At 34.5% G+C, this 15,962-nt stretch overlaps 1 protein-coding gene across 1 annotated transcript in view; it reads right to left on the bottom strand.

Annotated features, from left to right (window-relative positions):
* Positions 1–402: 402 nt before the first annotated feature.
* The window catches only part of alpha-PheRS (phenylalanine--tRNA ligase alpha subunit), a 108,652-nt gene continuing 93,092 nt past the window's right edge, over positions 403–15,962 (bottom strand). Inside the window, exon 12 of the mRNA XM_085819015.1 lies at positions 403–569. Within this exon, the coding sequence (XP_085675141.1) occupies positions 464–569 (106 nt within the window). The 3' untranslated portion in view covers positions 403–463. The remainder of the gene's footprint in view (positions 570–15,962) is intronic.

Consider the following 15,962-nt stretch of genomic DNA (forward strand, 5'->3'; position numbering starts at 1 on the left):
TTTGATGAAAATTTATATCTCATCTTATCTGAAGATCATCTGATTTACAGAAATACATGGTAATTGTTTTTCGTAAAAATTGTTGGTAGAATGTGCTCTTAAAAAATAATCATACAGTCGGATATAAAGTGATAACCTACTGCATACATCTCCATCACACCTTTACTGTGATATATATTCACATCTTAGCTCAATTCTCTAAGCCCTTAAAATATCTGCAATTAATTTGTTGATATGAGAAACTTAAAGAAAATTACATATTTCTTGAAATTTTAATGTACAAAGCTCAAACAAATTATATTAGACTATTAGAAAATTTGTAATTTTTAATGGTGAGCAGTAATACAATATAATACTAAAACAAAACTTTGCAGTAAGTGCAGATAAATAACAAGTAACAAGAAATGTGTAGAATTGTTTATTGATCACAGCCTTATAAATATAAGTTCAATATTTACTATCTTCACTTTTCTAGTCTGCATATTGGATTGGAATTCACCATATTCAGATTGACTCTGTGACCTACAAGTTCTCGAATATTGTCAATTTTGTATTTAATCATAGTAGGTCTGAAAGAAAATATTTTTTTTAGAAATTATAAAAAACAAACAAGAGCTAATGCATACATTTTATACAAATGCATTCAAATAAAGAAATACTATAAAGCATTCTGAAAAGGTGGCTATAGGGTTTATTTACTGAAATATGAAATACTGACCCTAAACATATACGAGGCGTATTAGGAAACTAAGTACCGTTTTGAAAAAAAAAAGTAAAACAATTTTTTCGAATCCAATTTTATTTTTACATGAAAATACGTGTCTTAAACTATTTTTCAACATAGTTTCCGCCAATGATCAAACACTTGTCATAGCGGGTGACCAGTTTTTGTATACCATCGTGAAAGAAACTTCCCGCCAGTTTCGATAACCACGACTCCACCGCATTTTTCGTGTCATCGTCAGATCCAAAGCGCTTGCCACCAAGCTCGTGTTTCATGTGCAGGAACAAGAGATAGTCGGGCGACGCCAAGTCCGGGCTGTACGGTGGATGATCGAACTGCTCCCAATAAAACTGTCGAATTAACGATTGAGTGACACCAGCAGTATGGGGCCGAGCATTGGCATGGAGCAACACAATTCCTTTACTGAGCATTCCTCTTCGTTTGTTTTGAATGGCACGCCTTAGTTTTGTTAAAGTTTCACAATATCGTGCCGCATTAAGGGGAGTTAAAATCCCAAAATCTTCAAAAAAACTGTGATTTCGGATTTTTGCATTTTCAAATTCTCTACACTTTTATCTTTCTAAAAATACCATTCTTTAATCTCTATGAAAATTAGAACTGTAAAAAAAATCTAGTTTCAATTTGTCATCTATTGCTTTGATCAATGAGGATTTTTACATAAAAATGCGCTTTTCTCCAAACGTGATTTTTTTATACTCGATGTACCTTTTCTCAGGAACTACTGCTCACAGGTATCTAAACTTTTTATGGCTTATTTATTAGGTTCTCTAATATTTACTGAAATGAGCATTTTGTAATAAACTTAGAAAACAAAATTTTTTAGATTTTATTGTGTGAGAAAAGTGCTAAATTTTACTATGCCTAACAAAATAACCTGTAATTTACTCTAAAATTCAACACGTTTCAAAAGCTCATTTCAGTATAATTAGATAGGTATACTTTAAATACAGCAAAAATTTCAAGCTTGTATCTACAGCAGATTTTGAGAAAAGGTACATCGAAAATGGCCAATTTAACATTGTCGGTATAGGGGTTTCTGATACCCCTTAATGGTTTCACCTCTGGGAAGAAATTCAGTAAGCAAAACGCCTCTCCTATCCCAGAAGACAGTGCACATGATTTTTTGTGATGATATTGTCACTTTGAACTTTTGTTTTTTCGGAGAATGAGTGTGTCTAAACTCCATTGATTGTTGTTTCAATTCTGGTGTGAAATGACACACCCAAGTTTCATCACCTGTCACAATTTGGTTTAAAAAGTTTTCTCCCTCATCACTGTACCGCGTGAGAAATGTCAGGGCACTACCAAGTCACTTTGTTTTGTGAACATCAGTGAGCATTTTTGGAACCATCGGGATCACAGTTTGCGATAATTCAAGCGGTCAGACACAATTTCGAACAAAACAGCACGTGAAATTTGTGGAAATGCCTCTGAAAGAATTGTCATTGTGAAGAGTCTATTCTCATGAATTGCTTCATCAACTTTCCTTACCAAATCATGGGTGACAACAGATGGCCGACCACTCCGAGCCTCGGCGTGGACATTTGTTCGACCTGCATTAAACAACCTCACCCACTTTCTCACCATTCGATCACTTATCGCGTATTCACCGTAAACTTCTGTCACTTGACGATAAATTTCCGCCAGTTTAACATTCCTCGCATTCAAAAATTTAATCACGGCACGAATCTCACAGTCAGTGGGAGAACTAATTGTCTTAAACATTTTGAATGTGCACAGCAAACTGAAAACACAAGATAGAGCAACCAAAATGGCGACAATTGAAAGTCAGTGAACAAGAAAGACTAGTGCGCATGCGTGGGATGCCTACCACAGCGCTGGGACGGCGCTAGAATGAAACGGTACTTAGTTTCCGAATACGCTACGTACTTTTAACTACAAAATTATTTTTAATGAAGTGACAAATTTTATGAAAACAAAATCATGAATGTATTGGAAGGTTTGTACAGATGGAAATTAAATTTTTTTCAACAATTCATTAAGCAATAACTAGTTAAAATTTATATACAAATTTCATCAACATATGGTTAATCAAATTCTCCACGAAAAAAGTGTAAAGCCAGATATCAGTTTAATGAAAAATGGTGTTTTAGCTAGCATAAAATTATTAAACTTCCTTTAAAAAAGGAGGAGGAAATTATGTTTCCTAAAACCTGAATTTAAGGAAAAGAAGAAGTGAGGATGAGCAAGGAAAAATCTAGTCAGTTAATTTGTTCTTTAGTACATTTGTGAGCTTTGCCTTTTAACACATTCGATGGCAAAATAGGTATATGAAAATTCCTCAGGAACTGACTAACATGAAAACAATATGTGGGCATACACTTTATCTCGTGCTATCATGTGATTACTTATTAGACAGATAAACACCTGCAGGTGATCGGCAGTGAACATATTAAAGTAACGGTCTTCAACCTGTGGCACACCAGGCCTTTTCAATAAGTTAAAAATGATATTATCAATGCAACTGTCTCAAATTCTTTGCTTTTCTTTAATTTTCTCCATATAGAAGTTTGCGAGATGTTTGGTATTTATTCTCACTCAATTCTACTCTTGTTGAGGGTCAATATATATTTTAAGCACCTCACCACATTGACCTTTTTGACTAAAACACAAAAGAAACTACACTTGAGGTCCTTCTCCTACATTCATATGCATCTTGTTGAAAAGTGTGGTGGAAGGAGATAAAAAATGAACGGACTTCTGTTTCTCTCAATGCTGCAATCAGTTGGCAAAGAAACAGATGAATGCAAGCATTGTGAATGGTTGGTAATCAGCAGGGTTTGTATAGTTGATTTAAGCTACATTACTCATTCTCGCAGATTCTGAAATTCTAAAGAATTTTTGATGTTCGAATGAATACACGCAATGGTAAGCTGTAATTAAAAAAAAGAAAGAAAGAAAGAAAAGAAAAGTAGAAGAAAAAGTGCAATTTTTTTCAAGACAAGTGGTTATCTCTGCACCTTTTCATTGAGCACAAGAGTAAAATAGTTTGCCTTATTTTCAAAGATAGTGTAGCAGCGATGAAAGAATACAACATCAAACTGCATTATGATATTAAGCACAGTGCAAAATATTCTGCACTGGAAGCACAGTTTTTTGAAGTGATAAAGTCAGTGAATTCAAATCAAAGCTAAATTGTCACCAGTCCTTTTTTATTCAAAGCAAATAATGAGTCAGAAAAAAGTGTTCATGTCAGGGGCACGATAGGAAAAAATGGTAAACATGGAATTTCTATTTCCTAAACATGGAAAATCCTTTTTTATGGAAAGTTTCTGAAAGAATGTATTCAGTGAGCAGTTGATGTGCTTTGACCATCACAGATTCAAGATATCTCAACAATAAGTGACAATATCTCAACAATAGTGAGACAGGTGGAGGATCTCACAGCAGATACATTCAATAATTTAAAATCCAAATGCATTGATTTTATGTTTTATTATGTAATGATGGATGAATCAACAGATGTAACAGATACTGCACGAGCAACCATTTTTATTCACATGTAAACAGAAACTTAATGACTGTAGAGGAATTAGATAGTGTCATTACACATAAAGGTACACAGGGATCAGGTTCATATTTAAATGTGATAAAAACTTGGACAAAATGTGACTTGAGCAATATATCTGCTGTAGCTATAGATGGTGTCCTTCTGTAAGCTGACAGAAAACATGAGCAATAACTGTACTCAAATCAGATGCAAAGGCATTTGGAAATAGTATTATAATGGCTCTTCACCTTATCATCCACCATGAAAATTTGCACAAATTCTTCTCAAACTTTGAATATGTGATGACTGTTGTTATAAAAGTGGTGAATTTTATCTGGTCCAAAGGATGTAATAACAGGCAATTTCAACAGCTCTTCAGTGATACAGCAGTTGAGCATAGTGAAATTTTGTATTATGCAGATAAACGTTGCTTAAGCTGAGGAGAGATGCTTCAGTGCCTGCTTTCTTGCAGGATAAAGTTCAGCAGTTCAAAGAATCTAAAGTAAAATCCATTTGCGAGTTCCATGATGAGAAGTGGTTAACAGATTTTGGATTTCTTGTTGATATTACTAGTTACCTCAATGATCTGAACTACTGCTTACTGGGAAAAGATCTATTTGCTCAAAATTTGTATGTCTCTGTGAAAGCTTTACAGACAAAATTAATACTATGGGAAAGTCAATTGCTAAATAAAAATACCATTCACTTTTCAAAACTGATAGAGTTGGTGAATAAAATTGCAACATGGAATTTGGAAAATAATGTACAGTGAATTTCAAATCCACAAGTGGATTTCAAAAGCAGATTTTCCAACTTCTATAAGAATGTTCCATTGCCCCCCCCCCAAAAAAAAATTTATTGCTCCGTCTGAACTTAATCAGAATTTGTAGATTTGCAACATGACTGCAGTAAAACGCATTTCCTGAAAATTAATTGATTTTTATTCAAAGCATATGCCTTAAGAAAAGTATGCAGAAGTATATAAACATGCAATGTTCATGTCTTCTGATTTTGGCAATACCTACGTATGTGAACAGTTGTTAAGTGAAATAAAGAATACAAAATCAAAAACAAGAACAGATCTGGCAGATCAACATTTGGAGGATACTTTATGAATCCCAACAATACAGATTCTACTGGATATCAAAACTTTAATAAAGCAAAAACAATGCCAGATTTCTCATTAAGATTGAAGTAACTTTCATCTTGCCAATAAGTATTTTAATACCAATGAATTTTATGGGTCCGTGACATTTAGCCGACAACCACTTAACCGACACCAGTTAGCCGACAGGACATTTAGCTGACAAGACATTTAGCGGAGAAGGACACTTAGCCGACAAGACATTTAGCGGAGAAGGACACTTAGCCGACACACAGAATTCGCCGTCAGGCCATTTAGCTATGGGACAGTTAATTCTCAAGATATTTAGTCAACAGGACACTAAGCCGACAGTAACGTTTATCTGACGTGTTCCCAATAATTACTTAAATTTACAATCAATTACAAAATTTCTTGACTTCTCTATTAAGTTCAATATTTAGCTGATGCATACACAATAATTATTTAAATTTACAATCAATTACAAAATTTCTCGACTTCTCCATTAAGTTCAATATTTAAGTTATTTTTTTCACCTATCAGTAAAATTCAGTTTTCGATTCTTGAAGATCTCATATGCGCTTTTAATTATTGTGTTAATTTAGCAGTGTTTGATATGTATCGTGCTGTTTGGTGTATACAGGCTAAATTGAAAAGGCGCTGAAATTTCTCGTCAGGGAATATGAATTAAATTTCGAAAGGAAAAAGAATTCTTTTAGCTAAGTACGGCGGTCACTTTCAATTCCCATATTAAAATGTAATTCACAATTACATTTCAATATGAGATCTTCAAAAATTATCCATAAAGCTTCTTTATTTAATCAACTTTCACATCATTAATAATTTTTCTTGTTTACTTAAGGATATTAATTTTCCAAGCTCTCTCTCAAATGCTTTCAAATTTCTAATATATTTACATTTCATTACTATTTTGCTCATCACATCCTGTTACATTCCTTCCCTTAAACAATCATTTGGCTCCTCCCACTAATGAAATTTCCTTTCCCGAGTCATGAAAAATCTTGAATAATTCAATAAAAAATATTGTTATTCTTTAATTATATTTTTTCATAGAAACATATGGCGGTGAGGGTTAGTTTAGTAAATATATTTTATTTTGTTTTTAAAAACAATTAAAAAAAGATAATTTTTAAGACCAGCAAAGGTATAAATTATTTGTGACCTCTATAATTTGCAGTTCATGCCACCATCCTTGAGATAAAAATTCTGTAACATTTTATTGACCATGCTTCTTGCTTAAACTACTTACTTAAGTTAATGTTTATAGCCCTAAACTAGTGCATAATGTTTAATTTAGAAGTAAAATATTCTTTAAGGTTTTGTTTTATTCATAACTGAAGCTGCAGAAGGACATGGTAATGCTACATGGTTAACTACATGGTAATGGGAAAATTTTTGGTGCCCATTTTCCTGAATGTATTAATAAAGTTCTAGCCTAAAAAGAAATTTTCATTAGAAGAGACTGGTTATATATTAAGTAAAACGGTCACTCTATTTCTGTTAGACTCAGCAGCTGCCGAGCAGTAAAGTCACTGGAACACTAGCAGTTCAGTCCGAATATGAATCCTGCGAACAGACAGGCTGTTTTTGTGGTTTTTCCCATGTGTAACATGTATATGAGACACTTTTCCTTACAAAGTCTTCCATGAAGGCATCTCTTCCCTTAGGCAAATAGCCCTCTGGCTTTGCCGTAATTACATAATCCAAACTTACTACTGTTAGGTGGCCGCTAAACCAAAAACGAGAAAGAGAAGGAATGAAAGAGAAAAAAAAAAAAAAATAATAATAATGATAATAAATAAATAAATAAAATGAATGAAAAATGAAATGAAAATTTATACATTTTTAACGGATATTGAGAAAAGTTCTATTTTATAAGAAAAACATTAATACAGTCAAAAGTCGTTAATCCAGACACCCATAATCCGGAATGATCTATAATCCGGACCTCAAAGCTATAAACTTTCTGCGCATGCGTTCACGCATACTGTTGGAAAATATGACTTATTGTAAACCTTTTACAGCATCATCTCTCCTCCTTGAAATGTTTATTAGGCTTAGTTCTTATTTTAATGTAATATAGTAGTTACTTCTACTTCTTTTCCTTACTGCCACTGTTTGCGTTGAGAATGGACTGTTTCAACCTAATTAAGATGCAAAAACGAAATGTGATGTTACGTCATCTGGAAAGCCGATAGCTGATTGGTTGCCGTGGGATGACGTCATGCCTACTTCTGGTATAAGTATCTCACATTGCTCTGGCTCAGCCTTTCTAGTTCCTGCTTTTCTGGCACTTGGGTGTGCGGTTTCCAGCCCCTTTTGAAGGATGTGTGCACTCCGGGGAATAAGTTCCTTCGTTCCTGAATAAGTTCCTTGGTTCCTGTCCACAAGATAACTGTTCCTGAATAAGTTCCTTGGTTCCTGTCCACAAGATGACTGTTCCAGAATAAGTTCCTTGGTTCCAGAGGCTACAGTGTGAGTGACTGCCATGGTCGGCATCCATGTTCTTCATGAAGGTGGCATTTAAAATATGTTAGCGGCGATTCCTCGTGTTCAACTAATGTAAGTGGAGTTAGGCCGGATTTAAGTGCTTTCAAGAACTTAATTTAAATTTCAGGTGCTTTCTTGACCATTGATCATGGACTTATTGAATGTGTAGCCAATTTCATTTGAGACCGCATAATTACTGTTTAGGACATTTTGTTTGTATTGAATGCCAGTATTTTTGGAGACCAGGTAAAAATATTATTTGATGAATGATGGTTATAATATATTTTTTCTAAGACTCTGATATTGTTTAAATTTATTTTTCTGTGTTTTTATTTTATTTTTTATATTGTTAATAAATTGGTTAAGTTTGAAACCTCTTTATTGTCTTCAATGTCTGCGCAACATGGTATCTCAGGGAGCTTTTATTGCTACTACTGCTAAATGTTTAATTTTATAAACTTTGCTTTAGCATCATTTTGGTTATGGGCCGCAGCCCCTGAGTTATTTTTAGTGCAGACTTTTGAAGTTTAAAGTTAATGTAGGACTTAAGAGATTGGGGGGCGGTTTTTGTTGAAATTCAAATATGACTACTGTTAATGTTATGCATAATATTGCTAAACTTGAGGCATGTAATTACTTTACATGGTCTAAAGATATGAAGTTTGTTTTAAATGAAAAAAATGCATGGCTTTTAGTCAAAGGTATTGAAAAATGTCCTGATTTAAATGATGTTAAGGGTATTACAAAAGAAATTATTGCCGACTATCAAAATAGAAGTCGATTGGCATTATCTTTAATTTATATGAATGTAAGCCCTGAATATAGAAACTTGATAAGTGAAATTGATGACCCGGTAGTGGCATGGAATACGCTTGCCAAATATTTCCAGCCAGATTATCGATCTAGACATATGTCCTTGTTTTCAGAGTTCTTAAATTGTAAAATTAAGACAAATGAAAGTATTAGTTTCTTTTCTTCTAGATTAAAACGCGTAACTCAACAGTTAGCTGATATTAATCAGGCTGTAAGAGATGTATACATATGTTTTCAGTTTCTTAGGTTCCTTCCAGATAAATATGATCAAGTAGTTCAGAATGTTTTGAGGTGGCCAGATGAAAAGTTCATATTTAAAAATGTTGAACTTGAAATACTAGCAGAGGAAACGAGTCTTAGTTTAAGAGAGATAGATACGGAAAATTAAAATAAGACTATAGAAGTCCAAAGTACTCACTGTGAACACAAATTTAAGCAGATTAAAGGGCTCAAGTGTTATAAATGTGGCCGTCCAGGTAATATTCAAAAATACTGTTGAATGAAAGGTAATTTTTCCAGATCACCCTCGCCTGCTTCTTCTGTTTACTCAGCTGTATCTAGTAGTAATAAAACATCTCCTAAGTGTAAGAATAAACCCAAATTGAGTAAACGTAAAAATAATTCCCATGCTCAGTCCCATTTTATAGCTCAAGCTAACAATTTGGAGGAAAATGATGATAGTTGGATTTTTGATACTGCTGCATCTCATCATTTTTGTAAAAATCGATACTTTTTTCTCCTGTGAAAAATGAGAATATGCTAGTAGCTATTGATGGGATAACTTTTCCAATTCATGGGAAGGGTACTGTTAAAATGAAATTTGGGGATACAGTTATTTTGCTTAAGGATGTTTTATACTCACCTGAACTGAGACGAAATTTAATATCTGGACCTAGGGTGGATATCAATAGAGCAAGATTTTATGGTAAAAATGGGCAAATTAAAGTTACTGATGATGAAAATGAAACTTTGTACAAAACTAAGTTGATAGGAAGTAACTATCATGTATTCCCGAAAATAGTGAAAAAGGGGGGCAAATCTGTAAAATTTGAGGCATCCACAGTTCAGCATAACAATAGTGAATTATGGCATGATTGGTTTGGTCATATAAATTATGGTGCTATTGTCAGGACTAGTAAGAGACATTCAGTTCGAGGTCTTCCTGTGTTAAAGCACTCACCTAATTTGTTTTGTGAACATTGCCAAATGAATAAGCACAGACGAATCTCCTATAGAACCTTAGAAGGTATTCAAGTAAAGAGGCCGCTTGAAAGCCCTTAAATCTGGCCTAACTCCACTTACATTAGTTGAACACGAGGAATCACCGCTAACATATTTTAAATGCCACCTTCATGAAGAACATGGATGCCGCCCACGACAGTCACTCACACTGTAGCCTCTGGAACCAAGGAACTTATTCTGGAACAGTCATCTTGTGGACAGGAACCAAGGAACTTATTCAGGAACAGTCATCTTGTGGACAGGAACCAAGGAACTTATTCAGGAACAGTTATCTTGTGGACAAGGAACCAAGGAACTTATTCACCGGACTGCACGCATCCTTCAAAAGGGGCTGGAAACCATACACCCAAGTGCCAGGAAAGCAGGAACTAGAAGGGCTGAGCCAGAGCGACACGAGATACTTATACCAGAAGCAGGCATGACGTCATCCCACGGCAACCAATCAGCTATCGGCACGAATCGGCTTTCCAGATGACATAACATCACATTTCGTTTTTGCATCTTAATTAGGCTGAAACAGTCTGTTCTCAATGCAAACAGTGGCAGTAAGGAAAAGAAGTTGAAGTAACTACTATATTACATTAAAATAAGAACTAAGTCTAATAAACATTTCAAGGAGGAGAGATGATGCAGAAAAAGGTTTACAATAAGTCATATTTTCCAACAAATGCCCCCCACATCTTCATCTCTGACCTGAAATAAAACTGAACGCCAGTATCTTTACAAAATTCAAAACAAGAATAAATAAACATCACAATTTCATTCAATTCAGAAATTTTTAAGAAAAATTTTCCCCCTTGGGAACATCCTATTCATTATTCAAAATTTCACCACCACAAAACAACACAGACAACAAGTCCAACATGCCACAAAACAACACAAAGACATATATATGATCACACACTCACTACTTTCACCCAGGGCCCTGGTCACTCATACAACATTCTACACTATACAGTTTTACATGTACCTATTATCCATCATAATATGACTTATAACATATTATTTTCAAATAAACAAAACTCTTAATTTAAATACACACAAAAACACATTTCATAAGAAAATTGTTCCACAAAATCTTATCAGGTTTTGTCATGGGATCAGCCAGATTATCTTTACTAGGAACATATTTTAAATCAAAAATTTCCCTCTTCAATAGATCCCAAATTAAACAACAGCTTCACATCTATATGTTTTGTCCTTGAGTTTTCAATGGGTGATTTTGTAAAACATATAGCAGCCATGTTATCAGCAAACAATATTGGTTTTGAAACATAGTTACTTGCAATCTTAAACTGAATGCATTCATCCAAGATGTTTTTAAACCAAACTAATTCTTTTGCTGATTCAGTCATGGAAATAAATTCAGCCTCCATAGTAGACAAACTCACTCCCCTTTCTTTAAATGTACGCCAAGATACAGGTGATTCTCCCAACAAACCTATTTGTCCACCAATAGACACCATATCAACCCTGCTTGAAGCAAAATCCGAATCTGAATATATATTGAGCTTCAGTTCCTTGCATACCAGTTTAAGTTTGTGCTGTCTGGTATTGGAAACGTATCCTAAAAGTTTAAGTAATCCTTCCCAGTGAAACTTACCCGGATTGCTTTGGAACTGAGAAAATATATTAACAGCATAAGCTATATCCGGACGAGTACGATTGCAAAGAAACGAGAGACATCCCAAAATATTTCTATAAGAATAGTTCATCATTTCAGTCGTTTCTTCTTGTGTACTGGGACTTTGAGACTTTGAGTATTTCACACCTTTAACTATTGGAAGGGAAGTAATTTGTATTTTAAAAGACTTAAATCGATCAACTATGTCTTCTATATATAATTGCTGATGAATTAAAACACTATTGTTCTCATATTCAAATTCCACACCCAAAAGCTTTCTTGTTTTACCTAAAATTTTCAAACAAAATGTGAATTCAGGATTTTTAATATCCTTTTAGCCTGAACTTCACTTTTTCCAAACACAACAATATCATCAACATAAACCAACAGAATGACAACATTTTTAAAACGATAGACACAATTACACCACTCAAACTTGATAAACCCTAGGTTACATAGTGTTCTATCCAACTCGTAGTACCATAATCGCCCACTCTGATGCAGAACATACAAGGCTCTATCTAAACGACACATACAAAAGTTTCTTTATCTCGCTCTACGAAACCCTGAAGTTGGGACATGTAAATTTCTTTTGATAAAGGAGCGTAGAGATAGACACTTTTTACGTCGCATTGTATATTTGCCCATCCAAGGTGTGCAACTGAAAGGGAGAAAAAGAGCCTTATTACTGAAAAATTAACTACAGAAGAGTAAGTTTCATCATAAGTATCGTATTTAATTTGCCGATAACCCTGAGCCACTAAACGAGCTTTAAAACGAACAATTTTTCCTAATTCGTCACGTTTAATGTTGAAAATCCACCTGCAACCTAGTGGAGTCTTGTCTTTAGGAAGTGGAACAAGATGCCATACCTTATGCTTTCGCATGTTGGCCATTTCCTCTTCCATTGCCTCTATCCATTTAAGCTTTTCTGTGGATTTCATTGCCTGGTTATAAGTGTTTGGAATTGAAACCTCTAGTCAGCTATCTCGGGTATATGACGTTAAATGAGTGCCAGTTGGGTCGATTTCACCACTATAAGTATTGCTTCCCTTGAAATCAAACAAGGTAGGATCATACTGAATATTATGTTCAGTGCAATACCTTTCTACATCATTTGGTGATCGTAGTCTTTGTTTAGACCCCCTCTCAAAATAATACACATCCGTACGAGTGCTGTCTGGCCTTGGAACAGGTTTACGAAGCCAAGTTACTTGTCTCAATGTAGATTGAGTGTCAGTGCCAATTGTAGGAAAAGGTACATTGGTATCGGTTCTTTCCTCTATTTCAGGAAAATAGCCAACTGGAGTATCAGTAGATTGGAACTCTACCCTTTCTTCAGATTCCAAATCAGGAAGGGTGCCCAGTGCAGCTCCACTGCCACTTTTCTGCATTCCAATTGACTCTTTAAAAGTAGCATTTAGGGTTTCTACTACCTTTTGCTCATTTTCCAACCAAATCTTGTACCCTTTTGTTTGTACACTGTAACCAATCAATCGGCCCTTCGTTGCCTTTGGATCAAGCTTAGTATTTCATTTAGCCTTTGGAATTCCCACATAGGCAATCGTTCCAAATGCCTTAAGGTGACATACTGACGGTTTCCGCTTAGTGTACAATTCGAATGGGGTTCTATCTTGGCCCTTATGACAAATTCTATTAAATGAATATGCAAAATACATTACTGCATCTGACCAAAATTCAGAAGTCATTCCACTATCATGTAAGATTCCACGTACATTGTTGAAAGCTGTTTGATTAAATCTCTCACAAACTCCATTCTGTTCTGGAGTATATATATTTGTACATTCGTGCTTTACACCATTTTTATTACAATATGACCTGAATTGATCATTATCATATTCTCGCCCATTGTCAGTCCTAAAGTATTTCAACTTAGGGTTCAAAGATCTTTCCGCACGTGCTATATGCCTTTCAAATACTTCAAACACCTGACTTTTCTCTACAATGGGGTACACTACCACATAACGAGAATATTCGTCAATAAAAGAAACGAAATAACGTTCACTATTCCTACCTGGAATGTTAATAGGTCCCCATACATCAGAAAAAAACCCTTTCAAGCGGCCTCTTTACTTGAATACCTTCTAAGGGTCTATAGGAGATTCGTCTTTGCTTATTGATTTGGCAATGTTCACAAAACAAATTAGGTGAGTGCTTTAACACAAGAAGACCTCGAACTGAATGTCTCTTACTAGTCCTGACAATAGCACCATAATTTATATGACCAAACCGACCATGCCATAATTCACTATTGTTATGCTGAACTGTGGATGCCTCAAATTTTACAGATTTGGCCCCCTTTTTCACTATTTTCGGGAATACATGATAGTTACTTCCTATCAACTTAGCTTTGTACAAAGTTTCATTTTCATCATCAGTAACTTTAATTTGCCCATTTTTACCATAAAATCTTGCTTCATTAATATCCACCTTAGGTCCAGATATTAAATTTAGTCTCAGTTTAGATGAGTATAAAACATCCTTAAGCAAAATAACTGTATCCCCAAATTTCATTTTAACAGTACCCTTCCCATGAATTGGAAAAGTTATCCCATCAATAGCTACTAGCATATTCTCATTTTTCACAGGAGAAAAAGTATTGAATAATTCACGATTTTTACAAAAATGATGAGATGCAGCAGCATCAAAAATTCAACTATCATCATTTTCCTCCAAATTGTTAACATTAAACGCGAACGCGTCTTAGTTTAAGAGAGATAGATAGGGAAAATTCCAATAAGACTATAGAAATACAAAGTACTCACAGTAAACACAAATTTAAGCAGATTAAAGGGCTCAAGTGTTATAAATGTGGCCGTCCAGGTCATATTCAAAAATACTGTAGAATGAAAGGTAATTTTTCCAGTTCACCCTCGCCTGCTTCTTCTGTTTCCTCAGCTGTATCTAGTAGTAATAAAACATCTTCTAAGTGTAAGAATAAACCCAAGTTGAGTCAAGGTAAAAATAATTCCCATGCTCAGTCCCATTTTATAGCTCAAGCTAATGTTAACAAATTTGGAGGAAAATGATGATAGTTGGATTTTTGATACTGCTGCATCTCATCATTTTTGTAAAAATTGTGAATCGTTTGATACTTTTTCTCCTGTGAAAAATGAGAATATGCTAGTAGCTATTGATGGGGTAACTTTTCCAATTCATGGGAAGGGTACTGTTAAATGTTTAATTTTATAAACTTTACACTTTGCTTTAGCATCACATATGCGTAATACTTTTACACATGCGCATAACACGTTTATGCATGCGAGTTTAATGTATAACGGACGGTATAGACTAAACTAAAATTATCTAATTATCTATTTCAGTTAATGTTGCAGATTGCGTTGTTCCTTAACCTTCGAATTGGATCCGGCTTGTTATTTTTTGCAGACTGGTAGAGGAATTTTATAAAAGTAAACTTGAACTTTTGATTATGTCAAAAAGAATTTCCAATTCTGGAGCTGCCGAAGGATCTACAAAGCGAAAGCATGTTTCGATGTCCATCAAACAAAAAGTGGAATTGCTGCAAAAAATGGATAAAGGCATGAAGAAAGTGACAGAGAGGTGATTTGTTTCTCTAAACATTCCGTAATCTGTTTATCAATTTCACACTGCTCTGTGGGGGGGGGGCATCGCGGCGCACAATGAACTGGAAGTTGATCTGTCAGCACTATCCTTATCTTCAAGACAGATATTTTTATTTTATTTAGCTTATAATTCCTTACTAAATGTAGTATTTCATCTCGATGTATTCCATCTATGATATGATTTAAATCAAATTCCTCGTCATTATAAATATCACGAGTACACATCAAATAGTTTTCTGGTTGCAATTTTCTAATTTTAACTATGCGTAATGTATGCTTTACGCATGCACGCATTGAGAGAAATCTCTACAGATAATAAAACAAAGAGTCTGTGTGTGTGTGTGTGTGTTTCGTTCGCGCTGCTCGTAAGCTAATAGACCCATGGCAACGAAATTTGGTACACAGGTGCATCTAGACAAGAGCCAGTGCACCTCGAGCGATTTTTTCGGGATTCGAATTTTTTTTATTTTATGTTTCGTGACGAAATCGCGTCATTTTGAGACATAAAGGGCTATAGGAAAGCGAGATTTTACTCTACGCACTCCATTTTCCCATCGTCATGAAATGTAGGCACTTGGCTATTTTATGAACTTAAAATAAATTTAGTGTTTCAATAAATCGATTAAATACGAATTTATTTAAAAAAGTGAGCTTAACACCTTTTCAATGGGATTTTTTTCTGAAACGTTTATGTTTTAAAATGTACAGTTTATTTTCTTTGATTTTTGGACACGTTAAACTTTCATCCTTGCGACTGCTTATACAAAAAGAATTTTGGAAAAATGATAATATTTTGCATTTTTTAAAAA

This window comes from Stegodyphus dumicola, chromosome 6 (genome assembly GCF_044657685.1).
Source record: "Stegodyphus dumicola isolate Sdum_Otavi_A_Nest chromosome 6, ASM4465768v1".
NCBI lineage: Eukaryota > Metazoa > Arthropoda > Arachnida > Araneae > Eresidae > Stegodyphus > Stegodyphus dumicola.